The sequence below is a fragment of the Mirounga leonina genome, unplaced genomic scaffold (assembly GCF_011800145.1).
Source record: "Mirounga leonina isolate KUSES-001 unplaced genomic scaffold, KU_Mleo_1.0 Mir_376, whole genome shotgun sequence".
Taxonomy (NCBI): domain Eukaryota; kingdom Metazoa; phylum Chordata; class Mammalia; order Carnivora; family Phocidae; genus Mirounga; species Mirounga leonina.
This window is the reverse complement of record NW_023270718.1, coordinates 8859107-8871917: the sequence shown is the minus strand read 5'-3', so window position 1 is coordinate 8871917 and position 12811 is coordinate 8859107. Positions and strand designations below refer to the sequence as shown.

The following is a 12811-nucleotide window of genomic DNA, read 5'->3' as shown; positions in this document are numbered from 1 at the left end:
GGGGCTGGGGGCCTGGACTCCTGGGTCTGAGGGAGGAGGGCTGGGGGTCTGGACTCCTGGGTCTGAGGGAGGAGGGCTGGGGGTCTGGACTCCTGGGCCTGAGGGAGGAGGGGCTGGGGGCCTGGACTCCTGGGTCTGAGGGAGGAGGGGGCTGGGGGCCTGGACTCCCGGGTCTGAGGGAGGAGGGGCTGGTTCTGAGAGGCAGCTGGTGTCTCCCTTTTCCTACTCCACAGAGCCACCGCCTCCAGAATCCAGAACTGTCAATGGAGTGTCTTCCCCACCACCCCCTAGCCCTCAGGGCCCCATGGTGAGTCTGGATGCCCTGGACGGTCATGCTGTTTTGAGAGGGCAGGGAGGGATGCCAGGAGCCTGCAACCCCTTCTCAGGGTATGTAGGGTGAAGGTTAGTTTCCAGAGTTCCCGGGACCAGCTGAGTGGTTTTTTCTGGCCGCACCCTCCAGGGGCTGATGGGAATTGCAGTTTGTGTGGTCCTTCTGGGCTAACCCTTGAAGTCTCTGGGAAGGATGCTTTCTCCGCAACTGAGACCTTTCTCTTCCCCAGCCCCCAGAAGGGGCCCCTTTCTCCAGGCGCTTTGGCCTCCAGAAGACGGGAAGCTCTGGTGCCCTGGGTCCCACAGACGGGCGGGGGGCTGAGGGCACCCCTGGGGCTGGGCTGCAGCGCTCAGCTTCCTCCTCTCGGTTGGAAGGGACCTCTGTTCAGGTGAGTGGGGTGAGGGGCAGGGGACCAAGCCCTGCCTAGTCGAGGAGAATGTCGTCTCCCATCTTTGTCTCTTTGCACAGGCCAAGGAGTCCCGTCTTGCCAGAATTACGCCTACACCCTCCCGTAAGGTGCCGGAGCCCTCTGCCCTGTAAGTACCAACCCAGGGCCTGGGCCTGTCGGGGTGGGGGGCAGGTCTGGGTTACAACCGCTTCAGTCCCTTTGCTCTGTGGGGTCTCTGCCCCGACCACTCTTTGCCTCCATTTTCCTTCTGGTGCATCAAGTAAAAGCTTACAGTTAAGCTTGTAAGGACACAATGACATGACCTCCTGTTGCCTCTGTCTGCACCTCCCCCTCACCTTTCTGACACAGGCATGCTCCTGCCCCTGGGCCTTTGCAGCCCCCTGCCTGGCCGCCTGGCTTGCTTCTGCCCTTCCTCAGGTCTGTGTGTGTCCCCTTCTGGGTGAGGCCCACTCTGACCCCCTGCTCATGCTATGTCTGCACATGCACGCCCTCCCACCTCCTGTCAGCGCTCTGTTTCTCAAAGTCCTTTAGCCTTCCGGCGTGTTATATGGTATACACGGTTTTTTATGCTTATTGTTTGTTCTGCATCTTTTCTGTTCATACTTGACTCATCGGGGCAGAGATAATTTTCTTCTGCTCACTGCTGCATTTCCAGCACCTGCCACGTAACTCGAGCTGGAGTAATAATATTTGTTGGATGAATGAATTCACACAGGTTTGAGATCTCCAGGCGCCCTCCCTTGGATAACTCCACTCCTCCCTCCAGGATTCCAGAGCCTGAATCCCCAGTGAAACCCAATGTCCCTGTAGCCTCTACAGTGCCCCCAGCTGACTCCCGGGACCGGCGGAGGTGAAGAGGCAGGGGGTGGGAAGCTCTTTCTCCCTGGCTGGGGAAAACTACATGTCCCAGGCCTGGGTCCTCAGGGCCCCCGGCAGGCACTCCCTAGGGGGGAGTTTGTCCCAGGGTCCGCTGTGAGTTGACAGTCCTCTGGCAGAACTTAGCTTCCCTGAAGGGTGTCAGCCATGGAACGGGAACAGAGCTCAAAGGAACCCTCCCTGAAGTTGGGACCTTTCACTCAGGTCCTACCAGATGCCTGTGCGGGATGAGGAATCTGAATCCCAGCGGAAAGCTCGCTCTCGCCTCATGCGCCAGTCTCGGAGGTCCACACAGGTGTGGGCGTGGGCTGGGGCCTGGGCTCCTGGATCCTGGGAAAAGGGGTCGGGCTCGAACTCTTGTGGGTCTGGGAAGGAGAGGCTGGGTGCCTGGACTCCTGGGTGTGAGGGAGGAGGGGCTGGGGGCCTGGACTCCTGGGTGTGAGGGAGGAGGGGCTGGGGGCCTGGACTCCTGGGTGTGAGGGAGGAGGGGCTGGGGGCCTGGACTCCTGGGTCTGAGGGAGGAGGGGCTGGGGTCCTGGACTCCTAGGTCTGAGGGAGGAGGGCCCGAGGGCTTGAACTCAGTCCTGAGGGGCTGGGCCCTGACCTCGGGGACCCCTGACTACCCCCCCGCACTGCAGGGTGTGACTCTGACCGACCTGAAGGAAGCAGAGAAGGTAGCAGGGAAGGCCCCAGAGCCAGAGAAGTTGAGCCTACAGAGCCTGGTGAGAGGGATCAGGTGAGCAGGTGGTGGGTGGTATAAGACACCCTGTCTTCTGATCTCTCTGACCTCCCTGCCCTTCTTCCCAGGACCCATCTGGGCGTCCCCGAATCCCTGGGGTGGAGAACTCTGACGGCCCTGCCCAGAGAGGTGAGGTCTGCTCTCTGGGATGAGGTCCTCCTGCTCCCTGGCCTCCCCATCTCTCCTGTTGCACTGTTTTCCTGGGGGTCGGGCTAGGGATCCTGACACCGCAGGGAGGCGCCCCCCCCCGCCCCCCGTTTCTGGGCTGATTCCTGCCCCTCCCCCCAGCAGAGGCGCCTGACGGGCAGGGGCAGGGACCACAGGCCGCCAGGGAGCATCGCAGAGTCGGCAAGGAGTGGAGGGGGCTTGCGGAGGTGAGGGGTGGGGCCCAGGCCGGGGCGGGGCGAGCTGGGCTATGGGTGGGCCTTGGAGGCAGGGTGGTGGGCCAGACTCCCCTCCCGGCATCAGGCTGAACCCCACCTCCGCCCGCAGGGGGAGGAGGCGGAGCTGGCCGACCGCAGCCCAGAGTCCAGGTACGGGGTGGGCCGGGAAGGGTTTGGGCTTGTCTGTCGGGCTGCAGAGAGCCCCGCTGACGCCCCGCCCACCTCCACCCCAGCACTTCGGAGCGCGGCCCCTCACCTCGCCGGCAGCGGGACCCCGCGCCAGCATCGGACGAACCCGATGGAGGCTTCAGGAAGGTTCGCAGCTCCACCCCACCGTCGATCCAGCTGACCCGCAGTCGGCCTCTGTCCACCTGCCCTTCCACCCTCTGTGGCTGTGCCTGCCGCATCCCCACACCCCACCCTTCCCGGCAGCCTCACTGAGCTGCCTGCGGCCGGCAAGCCTGACCCTGTTCCCCCCCCCCTCCCCGCCCCCGGCCCCCCCAGCTGTACTCAGAGCTGCGCAGTGAGAATGAGAGGCTTCGGGAGGCCCTGACCGAGACCACGCTGCGCCTGGCACAGCTCAAGGTGGAGCTAGAGCGTGCTGCGCAGGTGAGGCGCCGAGGCCCCGGAGGTTTTCCGCGCTGTCGCAGCGCTGGCCCAGGTGTGCCTGTGCCTGGGCTCAGGACCCCTGGGGTGGGGGGCCGGGCCTGCGGGGCATGCTGGGACCCGTGGGGGTGGGGCTGATGAGGGATAGGGCCCGAGAGCCTGGACGGCTGTCCCTGTCCCCGCGCTGGCGTCCTCCCTCCCGGTCTTTGTGGTTTGGATGTTTGAGCCTTGTGCTTCTTCTGTTCTCGCCAGAGGCAGGAGCGCTTTGCAGAGAGACCAGCCCTTCTGGAGCTGGAGAGATTCGTGAGTAGGAGCACCTGAGGTGGGGGCCCATGTGTCCCCAGTCTTACATACCCATGTGGGTCTGAAGAAGGCCTTCTGCCCTCTCCCCACCCTTCCCAGCCTTACATGATCGCGGCCCCCCCACCCCAATCCCTGGGTCTCAGGTCTACCATTTATTCCAGGAGCGCAGGGCCCTGGAGCGAAAGGCCGCCGAGCTCGAGGAGGAGCTAAAGGTGAATACTAAGGGGGTGCTGTGGGCAGGGGGTTCCAGGGGCCCAGGGCCGCCCGGCTGACCCCTCCCCTCCCACAGGCCCTATCCGACCTCCGGGCTGACAACCAGAGGCTCAAGGATGAGAACGCAGCCCTGATCCGTGTCATCAGCAAACTCTCTAAGTGACTCTGGAGGACGACCTTCCCCCACACCCGTATTTATACAACTGCTTCTGCCACACGCATCCCTCCCCCTGTGTGAGCACGAGTGATAGGGCTCCCAGGGGCTCTCGGAGAAGCCATAGCCTCCCTTCGGGGCCTCCAGACTGTGAGGGGAGTACAGAGTCCCCAGGAGCCAAGGGGGGGGCCCCCCGAGGCCGGGATGGAGGCGAGAGGCCGAGCCAGGTAGGGAGACGTTGCTGAGGGGGGCTCGGGGCTGGAGGTGGGACCAGGGAGGAACCGAGGAGCAGGAAGTGCCAGGACCACAGTGGCCACCGGAGGTCCCCCTCACGTGTGATGCCACCCCTCTCACCCCTCCCGTTCCTGAACAGGGATCCGAGAATGTGCCAAGAGTCCCGCCCGCCTCGGCCAGGTGGGCCTGTATATAGGGTCCGTGTGCAATAGGGAGGGATGTCTCTATTTTTTGCTGCCCCCTCCCCGCCCACTGTCAGGGGCAGGGGGAGAAGATATTTTCGAGACAAAGCACAGGCACCACAAATAAAAGTCGTGAAGTTGCCACACAGTGACTGTGTCCCCCGCTGGGGGGGGGGGGGGGGGGGGCGGCGCCTCCCGGGTTCCATCTGCGCGTCCGGGGGGGGGGGGGGGGGGGGGGGGGGGGGGGGAAGGCTTTCAGGAGAGTGGCCAGCTGGAGCCGTGGCCTCGAACCAGGGCTGATAAGGTCCCCCTGGTCCCCGAGTAGCCTGGGGCAGGGCAGGAACGGTCAGCTGGCTCAGAGGCCAGGGCTCCTGTCGGGCTTGGAGCTTGGCTCTTACCCGCAGTGCTTATGAAACAAATTTGAGCCAGTTGCCAACATTTAAAATTTGGGCTCATTCATTTTTAAAAACCTAGAATTCTGGCTTTTCTGGAAATAGGACTGGGATAGTAGGAGCTCTTCAGTGCGGCTGGGGCGGAGGAGGGGGCGTGCTTTCATTCCTGGTCGTGTTCTCCTTTCTAGGCCCCGTCCTACCTCCTGGTGATTCCGTAGTGAGGGGAGTGGTAAAGACCTGACACGGGGGAGGAGAGGCCTGCCGTGAGGAGAGGAGGGGGTTCTCAGGCAGCGGAGCGTCTGTGTGCGCGGAGTCCGTAGCAGCCACTGAGTCAGTCCCCCGGAAAGCCGGCACAGGCAGGTACTCGCAGGTGTCCGGGAAGGAGCCATGGAGGTGTTTAAGGGAGCAGCAGGGACAGTCCATCGGGCGGAGGTGTACCTGAACTGCGGAGGTGCAGGAAGCAGCCTGTGTGGCCAGAGAACTAGGAGGGGTGAGGTCGGGGAGGCGATGGCAAGGACTCGAACGGTGAGGTGGGACCTAGGTTTTAACAGGTCCCTTTGGCTGCTGCCTTGACAACAGTCCGGGGGATGACAGTGAGGGACAGAAACAGGGAGCCCCGCTGCCATGATCTCAGCAAGGAGGGGGGCGGTCTGGAAATGGTGAGAGACCGTGAGGCTCTGAATAGTGGAGGGGACAGCAGCCTGCAGGGCCTGACAGGGTGCACTGGGCTAGGACAGGGCTCGGGCCTGCCTTGTCCAACCCTGGAGCTTGGACTCTAGCTGGTGGGGGGGGGCAGAGAGGGACAGAATCAGAGCTCCTGCATGCCCAGGACTGGGTCTCATCTCGTCTGATTTTGGAGGGCATCGTGGAGGGGGGGTGCTTAGGTAGAAGGTGGCAGGAACTGGGAGTGGGGAGGCTTGGCAGTGGGCATCCTGGGGACAGGGAAGGGGTCACCGGACGAGGAGGAAAGGGCCGTCTTCCTAAAGCTGGGGGAGCAGCCAGTCTGAAGGAGTCTGGGATCCAGAGAAAACCCATCCTAAACCACCCGTGCTAGCTGTCTGGACAATGGGAAAAGTTACCAACGGCAAAAAGGACGAGGAGCTGGCTGCTCTTGAGGTGGGCAGCTTCTGGTTAGGCTGTGACCTCCCAGGAGAACAGTGGCCAGGAGGCCTGTGGCACATTCAGGAGGCAGCCCCTTCTTTGTGGCTGGGCCCCTGGCAGGTGGTAGGGGACAAAGGGAAATGGATGCTGGGAGGTGAGTGCACGCTTCCCCCAAGGGGGTATTTGAGCTGCAGCAGGAAGGCTGACTGGCAGTTCACCAGGCAGGAAACCACTGTTCCAGCCAGCGGAAAACATGCACAACCCCAGTGGTTGAGGGGGCTTGGGGGTGTTTGGAGAAGGGCAGGACCAGAGTGCGCGGGGGTGGGGTAGGGACCAAACCTCTCAGGGCCTTAAACACTAGGCTCTGGGGCGAGGGGGGCCTTGAGGAGCCAGGGAAGGAGAGTGGGTGTTCAGAAGATCTCTCTCGAGTGGACTGGAGGATGGCCTGCTGGCCCGGAGGGGAAGAGGAAGCCCGAGAAAGAAACCAAAAAAGGTAGGGACACGTAGGTGGGGTGAGGGGCAGGTCGCTGGGCCCCCTGGTGGCCCGGTAGAGAAGGGACAGCAGTTGACAATGCCTGCTAAGAGGAGGCTGTTTATAGACTGGGTGGTGTATCACAATGCACAGGGCACCCGAGTGTGGCCCCCTTCCCTCCCACTCACGGCCAGTCCGCTCACGCAGGAGACTCCACGGGGACCGGGGGAGACCAGAGTCGGAACAGGTCCGGAGCCTTCGCAAGGGCTCGACTTCCGTGGGGGTGGGGGCAGTCTGCAGACTCCGTTCTCCCATGGGGCTGCCTCGAAACTTCGAGCAGAGCAGCCGGGGATGGTCAGATAACCTCTGTTTCCAGGTTGCCTTCCACCTTCTTCTTCTGCTTCTCCATCACCGCCTCCAACTCTGACACTTTCTCTTTGTCCTGGAGGGCCGGGTGGAAATCAGAAGCCTGGCCTCCGAGCCCTGGCTGCCCTCCCAGGCCCAGGACGAGCATCGGCTCACCTCCAGCAGCGCGCGCTGCACCGTGACCTGGCTGTACACGCGTGCCCCCTCCTCCGGGCTCACGGCCCGCAGCTCCTCCTTCTGCAGCGAGAAGAGCTGCGCGCCGGTCAGCACGCCCAACGCGCCCACGGTCCTGAGCGAGCAGTGGGGTGGGAGGAGCGGTCAGGCCCCCAGCCAATCACAGCTTCGGCCCCAGAGCCCCACCAGTCACATCCCTGCTGCCAAGCCGTTCGTCCAATCACAGCAGCATCCCTCCCCCGCCCCCCCCCGTCAGTGCTCCACAGAAGGAGGCGGGGCGTGCGCCCAGCTTTCCAACCGAGGCCGGCGTTCCCCGGCCACTCCAATCCCAACCCGGACAAACGTGCCAATCGTGCAACCGACAGACCCTCGCTTCAGGCCAATCCCGGTTCCCCACGGTCCAATCAGAACGCGCCCCCTCCTGCGTCCCCATCTCAGGGTCGCCAGCCGGCCACAGGCACTCACCCAGCGCTAAATCCCTTGGCCTGCAGCCAGGCGCGGACCTCGGCCGTGTCCGAGTGCGGGCTGAGCTGTGGCTCCGGGGCGCGGGGACCCGGGGCTGCGCGGCTGGGGCCTGAGCGGCCCTGGGCTAAGCGCGCCTGCAGCTCCTCGTTGACACACAGCATCTGGGAGAATTTCTCTGCAGGCGGAAAACCGGGAGGGAGCGTGGATTCAGGATGAAGGGTCCTGGGGCCAGAGCGAAGATCTCCACCGTCCTCACGATGGGTTGGAAGTCTGTTGACTCTCTTTGAGCCTTGGTTCCCCTGACTGGAAAGCAAGGCTAAGAGCGGCTTCCCCCAGCACTCACCCTTCTCTCTGGGGTCCAAGTTGAGGTTATCACCACTGTCCCAGTGGGGCCGAGACAAGGTAGGAGCTGGGGCCAGCGCTGGTGGGTGAGGGGGCGTGCTATCCTCCTAGAGAGGGGAGTCAGAAGACTGAGTCCCAGCCCCTCCACCTTCCAGAGGTCAATTTCTGACCCCCCCCGCCCCCCGCCAGTGCCCTTGGCACCTGATCCTCACACCCCTCCTTCCCTTAAGACCCAGGGGTCTGCCCTGGCTCACCAGGCTGCGGGAAGGGCTTTGGCTGCAGCTTCCTTGGGGCCGCGGGTGGGGTGTTAGGATATTATAGGGCACATATCCTTCCTGCCCTTGCTGGTCCCGAACCTTCCACCACTTGCGCCTGTCATCCAGGACCTGAGGGAGGGAGGAGAGGAGGGGTCACAGCCTGTGTCTGCAGCCAGGGCTGGGCCCGCTGCAGCCCCCGGGCCCTCTGCCCTCTCACCTCCAACACATCCTGCGGCTTGACCGACAGCTCACTGCTGTTGCGGGCCTGGAAGTCGTAGGTACACAGGACCCACTTCCCCTCCGGCTCCAGCTGGGGCTCAGCCTCTGGCTCTGGGTCTTGGTGACTGTGGAGAAGAATGAGGGTCGAGGATAGGGAGGTAGCCGGTCTCACTGCCCTGGGCAGTAGGGTATTGGTGTGAGCTGGGGTTAGAGCCAGGCAGGGATCAAGGCAGGGGCCCTGGTTAATACTGTTAATAGAGACTTGAAATTGGAATAACACCTTGAATGCATTTTGTTCCTCGTGTACCAGGCACCGTGCTTTAGGCAATGATAGGAGTGCTAACATCACCTCCATTTTACAGGTGAGAACATTAAGGCTCAGAGAAAATCACTTGCTCCCTATCACACAGCTAGAAACAGCTGCTGTTTATTGAGCATCTACCGTGCACTAGGCTCACACTTACGAGAACCCACAGTTACAACACAACGGTTAGCTTACGGTTAACTTCTAGAGCACAGACTAGGTGTCAGGCCCTGTTCAAAAACTTACATGTATTGGCTAATCTGGGTTTTGACCCACCCGTTGGTCTAACCATGAATTTGGACTCCCCTCCCCACTCCCATCCTTTCCTCCTCCACCCGCGACCCTATTATTTTCTGTTTTATGGGTGTGGGAATGGAAGAACAGGGAGATAGAGAGGCACGATGGTGTCAAGTTCACAGAGCAAGAAAGAGGCATTGGCCAGACTGAGACCCAGGCAGGCTGGCCCCAGAGTCCGTGTCCTGAGTAATGCTGGTCTACCGTGTGGGCCGCTGGGTGTGAACCTGAGCTCTCCCGCGGCGGCTCTTAACGGCTCGCCTGTAGAACCTCCTAGATTTCTAACTCCTCCAAGAAGGGATGATTTTCCTTTTTTCTGCAAAGAACTGGAAGCTCAGACAAGGGAAGTTAAAAGCAGGGGGTGCCAAGCCCAAGTTTCAGAAGCATGGGGAGTGGGTGAAGTTCTGCAAGACCAGGCAGCTGGGGTTGGGGGGTGGAAGCGAGATGTTGGCTCTGATCCCCCCAGTAAGAGGGACCTCAGCCCGATCAGGCCTACCTGTGCAAAGGAGAGGGGGGGTCTTCAGGGCCGCGGCGCCCCCTGTGTGGGGCTGGCAGCTCCCAGCACGCTGTCCCTGCTGAGACTCTGCCGGGGCCCTCACCCAGACCCCCTTCTGCTCCAGCTTTGCTGCTTTGTTTTCTTCTTATCCCACGAAGCTTCCCTCACATCTGCCCTCAACTTGCTCAAGGACCCTAGCGTCCTGGCTTCTCCATGCCCCTTCTGTGCCCCCACTGCTTTTTGGAGTCATGAACTCAGACCCCCAGCTCTTTCCTCCCCGAGAGACCCAGGAGTCCAGGTCTGAAACCTTACTTTCTCCAATCTTTTAACCTTTGAAGGCTCTCTATAGGACATTCAGTGGGAACAGAGCCAACTGTTTTAGAGCCTTGGGAAAAGGAGGGTCCAGCCTCCCAGTTGTTACCTCTTTCAGGGGCCCAGAAATACTACCACTTCCTAACTTTCCCAGAAACTTGCCCCATGGCTCCTGAAGGCCCAGGTCTTCTCTGGGTCTCCAAGGCCCCAAGCACCAGACTTGAGCTCTTCTTCAAAACCCAAATGCCCAATCCCCCAGTCTCTTCCAACACCTGGGGCTCTGTCCTCTTAGGGACCCAGACAGGGAGCTTCCCTGGCCCTGGGTAATAGAACTGCCTTCTCCCAGCCTCTCAGACTTTACTCCCTCCCAGCCCCCTCCTCCCTCACACCCTGGAATCCGGGCCTCCTCCCTTGGACCCCTTAGTCTGGGCCCTGCCCCCTCCCCCTCCCTCCCTTCTCCCTCCCTCTCCCAGCCCAGGCCCTCCCTCGTCACCACCTCACCCACCTGTGAAGAGCCGGGGACACAGAAGGAAAGACAGAAAACAGGGGGTGGAGTCAGTGCCAGGAGCCCCCAGGACGCACCCCTCCTCGACCCCACCTGTTCCACCTTGGGGCCGACACTCACCCATTGACAGCGACCTGGGGGGCACTTTGCTGGGGAGAGGAGAGCAGCAGCTCAGGCAGGGCCAGACTTCAGGGTCCCCGCCCCACTGTGTCACCTGGGGGAGTGTGTGGCTCCCCACGGAGCTTTAGCCTCACCTGCTGGCGCCGCCGCTCATGCTGCAGCTGTCTGTCTACTGGGTTCTCCCAGGCGCGGCCGTGCGGGTCGGTGGCGGGGGGCTCCCAGCCGCTGGAGAACTCAGGGCTGTACGGGGATCCCTCCTCTGGGGGCAGCTCCAGCCTGCGGCCAAGGGGCTGAGGCCTCAGGGATCCTGGTCCGCCCCGAGCCCTATTACTAACTTCACTAAGGTTTTCCCCATCCTGCAGACGGGGCGCTGTGCGAGCTCTCCGAACCTCTCGGCTTTTTTGCCAAGGCCCGCCCCCCGCATCTAAGTTCCACCCCCGACATCAACCGTACTTGCAAATACACTGATTTCACTCTCATGCTGCGTCCGGCCTCTGAATCTCCCCTCGTATTCTACACTCATCCCACCTCGTCCCCCAAGTCCGGCTCTGCTCTCACCCCCCGCAGGCTCGCTGCCTCCAAGTGCAGACTGCACCCCTTTCCCAAACCTACAGGCCAGTCCTTTCCTGGGCCCCACCCCTCTCCTCTAGGGCGCGGCTTTTTTGTTGGAGTTGGGAGTTCTGGTTCGGTCGGAAACCTGTCCTCCCCGCGGAAGTCTGCCCTTCCCTCCAGTCGGGTCCCGGCCCTTCAGCCTCCAGCTGAGTCCAGCATCCCAGCCTCCCAGTCACTGCGCCCCTGCCTCCCGGCCCCCCCACCCCTGCCTCACCCCGGGCGGGTCCACGAGTCCCCCAGCGAGGTCCAGAGCGCATTCTCACGTGGGGTGAGGTTGTCCCTCAACAGTGCTACGGCCTCGGACGTCAGGTGCGGCCGCCGCACTTCACTTGCAAATTGGGGGCCGCCCGACGAGTCCACGACCTGCCAGGGGCGCAGGAGTGAGCGGACACGCCATCAACCCTCCCCCAAGTCGAACCCCGATTCCTCCTGCTGCAGGGGGGCCCGGAGGGACGAGGGAGGGGGCGCTCACCAGTTGCAGAGGTCCGAAGAGGAAGTGCAGCAGCTCTGGGGACGAGGGGTTGGCGATGTTGCCGCGCAGCCGGGCCTGCGGAAGGGGGGCGGTGCCCAGGTTAGCGCACGGGCGGCCAAGCTCGCCATCCCCCTGCCCCACGAAGGCCCGGGCGGGACGCGGTCTCACCAGCAGGCTGAAGGCGTACTTGATTTTCTGAAGCACGTCTGTGTACTCGGCCTCTGAGGGCGGCTTGGCCCGCAGTGTCAGGAGACCCTCTGCAGGTGGGGGAGGCAGGTGGGGTGCCGTGTGTGTGTGGGGGGGGGGGGGGGGGGGGCAGGGGCGGCGCGGGGGGGGGGGGGGGGGTGGTGCGTGGGGAGACCCTAGGGAGAGGGAAGATATTTGGGAGTGACTAGAGGCTCAGGATCCCACTCGGAGGCGCCGCTCACCCCCAGCCATCCGGCGCCGGGTCCTCCGGCCGCGCTCCCGATGCTGCAACACGCGGGCCGCCTCTGCAGACTTCTGCAGCCTCGACACGAAACTCTCCACGTCGTCGAACACGTGGTTCAGGATGTCCTGGGGGACAGAGCAGGGGAGGCAGGGGGCGCAGGGGACTCAGGGGTGTGGAGTCATTACCCCAAAGCCCTCAGGCCCAGGGCCCTGACATCCTCCCAGGCCATGCCCCGCCCTCTGCCGCCTGGCCTTGGCCTCGTATTCCAGTCACCACCGGCCACACCCCCAGGTGTCTGACACCCCCTTCCCCCCCCCCAACAGAGCCCCACTCCCCGGAGCTAGGACTCCCTCCCCACAGCCGGTCCCACCTCCAGGCCTAGCCCCGCCCCACTCACCACGTCCCGCTCGGCCTGCAGACCGGCCAGGTCTGGACCGCGGGGGCCCGGATCCGGGGAGGCCGGGTCAGCACTGCCTGCGGCCTGAGCCTGGCCGGGCCTCTGCGACTCTTCCGCCGCTTCCGGGATGGGCTCCGCCTGGGATCGCCCGCGGCTGACGCCCACCGTGCTGATGACGGCGCGGAGCGACGGGCGGCGCTGCAGAGGAGGGGTCTCGGCCGCCGGCGAGGGGCGGCGCTGCAGCTCCTCCTGCGTGGCCCTGCGGAGGCACGAGGGGAAGCAGGCTGGGTGCGCCTGGCGATAGGGCGGGGGACAAATCGGGCTTCAAACGGAGACAGTGTGGCCCAGCTGAGTCAAACCGGGGGCAGGGCGAAATCGGAGACACAGGGAAGGGGAGCGCCTCTCCAGAGGGAAACGGAGGCCTGAGGGAGGAGAAACCGAGGACCGGAAATAGGAAAAGTCGTCTTGGAGAGCGGGTGCACTTATCTGAGGGCTACGGCAGGACGCAAACCAGGCTTTGACGGACTTCAAAACTCGTGCTGTCCCAGGCTAGGGGCATCCGCTCATTTGTCGGAAAGGGGGACCGAGGCGTGGGGGGAGGGGAAGAGACGGGGGGGAGGAGGAGAGACGGGGGGGAGGAGGAGAGACGGG

At 63.3% G+C, this 12811-nt stretch overlaps 2 protein-coding genes across 5 annotated transcripts in view; one reads left to right on the top strand and one right to left on the bottom strand.

Moving 5' to 3' along the window:
- Positions 1 to 4578, top strand: part of PPP1R12C (protein phosphatase 1 regulatory subunit 12C) — a 25358-nt gene extending 20780 nt beyond the window's left edge. For 2 of the 4 annotated variants that reach the window (XM_034986135.1, XM_034986137.1), the window contains exons 9-22: positions 234 to 307; positions 561 to 719; positions 800 to 867; positions 1456 to 1590; positions 1821 to 1911; positions 2255 to 2338; positions 2424 to 2484; positions 2644 to 2729; positions 2848 to 2888; positions 2972 to 3053; positions 3243 to 3347; positions 3597 to 3647; positions 3809 to 3859; positions 3937 to 4578. In XM_034986135.1, the coding sequence (XP_034842026.1) occupies positions 234 to 307; positions 561 to 719; positions 800 to 867; positions 1456 to 1590; positions 1821 to 1911; positions 2255 to 2338; positions 2424 to 2484; positions 2644 to 2729; positions 2848 to 2888; positions 2972 to 3053; positions 3243 to 3347; positions 3597 to 3647; positions 3809 to 3859; positions 3937 to 4023 (1175 nt within the window). In that variant the 3' untranslated portion in view covers positions 4024 to 4578. Of the gene's footprint in view, positions 1 to 233; positions 308 to 560; positions 720 to 799; positions 868 to 1455; positions 1591 to 1820; positions 1912 to 2254; positions 2339 to 2423; positions 2485 to 2643; positions 2730 to 2847; positions 2889 to 2971; positions 3054 to 3242; positions 3348 to 3596; positions 3648 to 3808; positions 3860 to 3936 lie in introns of those variants that run through there. The other 2 variants (XM_034986136.1, XR_004675881.1) reach the window with 2 other exon arrangements.
- A 1923-nt stretch (positions 4579 to 6501) lies between these two features.
- EPS8L1 (EPS8 like 1) overlaps positions 6502 to 12811 on the bottom strand; it is a 12853-nt gene continuing 6543 nt past the window's right edge. The window contains exons 2-14 of the mRNA XM_034986521.1: positions 12161 to 12482; positions 11762 to 11888; positions 11502 to 11590; positions 11334 to 11408; positions 11076 to 11224; positions 10384 to 10525; positions 10250 to 10278; positions 8217 to 8343; positions 7997 to 8128; positions 7744 to 7849; positions 7401 to 7575; positions 6918 to 7050; positions 6502 to 6837 (exon numbers count right to left, since the gene is read on the bottom strand). Of these exons, the coding sequence (XP_034842412.1) occupies positions 6751 to 6837; positions 6918 to 7050; positions 7401 to 7575; positions 7744 to 7849; positions 7997 to 8128; positions 8217 to 8343; positions 10250 to 10278; positions 10384 to 10525; positions 11076 to 11224; positions 11334 to 11408; positions 11502 to 11590; positions 11762 to 11888; positions 12161 to 12482 (1693 nt within the window). The 3' untranslated portion in view covers positions 6502 to 6750. The remainder of the gene's footprint in view (positions 6838 to 6917; positions 7051 to 7400; positions 7576 to 7743; positions 7850 to 7996; positions 8129 to 8216; positions 8344 to 10249; positions 10279 to 10383; positions 10526 to 11075; positions 11225 to 11333; positions 11409 to 11501; positions 11591 to 11761; positions 11889 to 12160; positions 12483 to 12811) is intronic.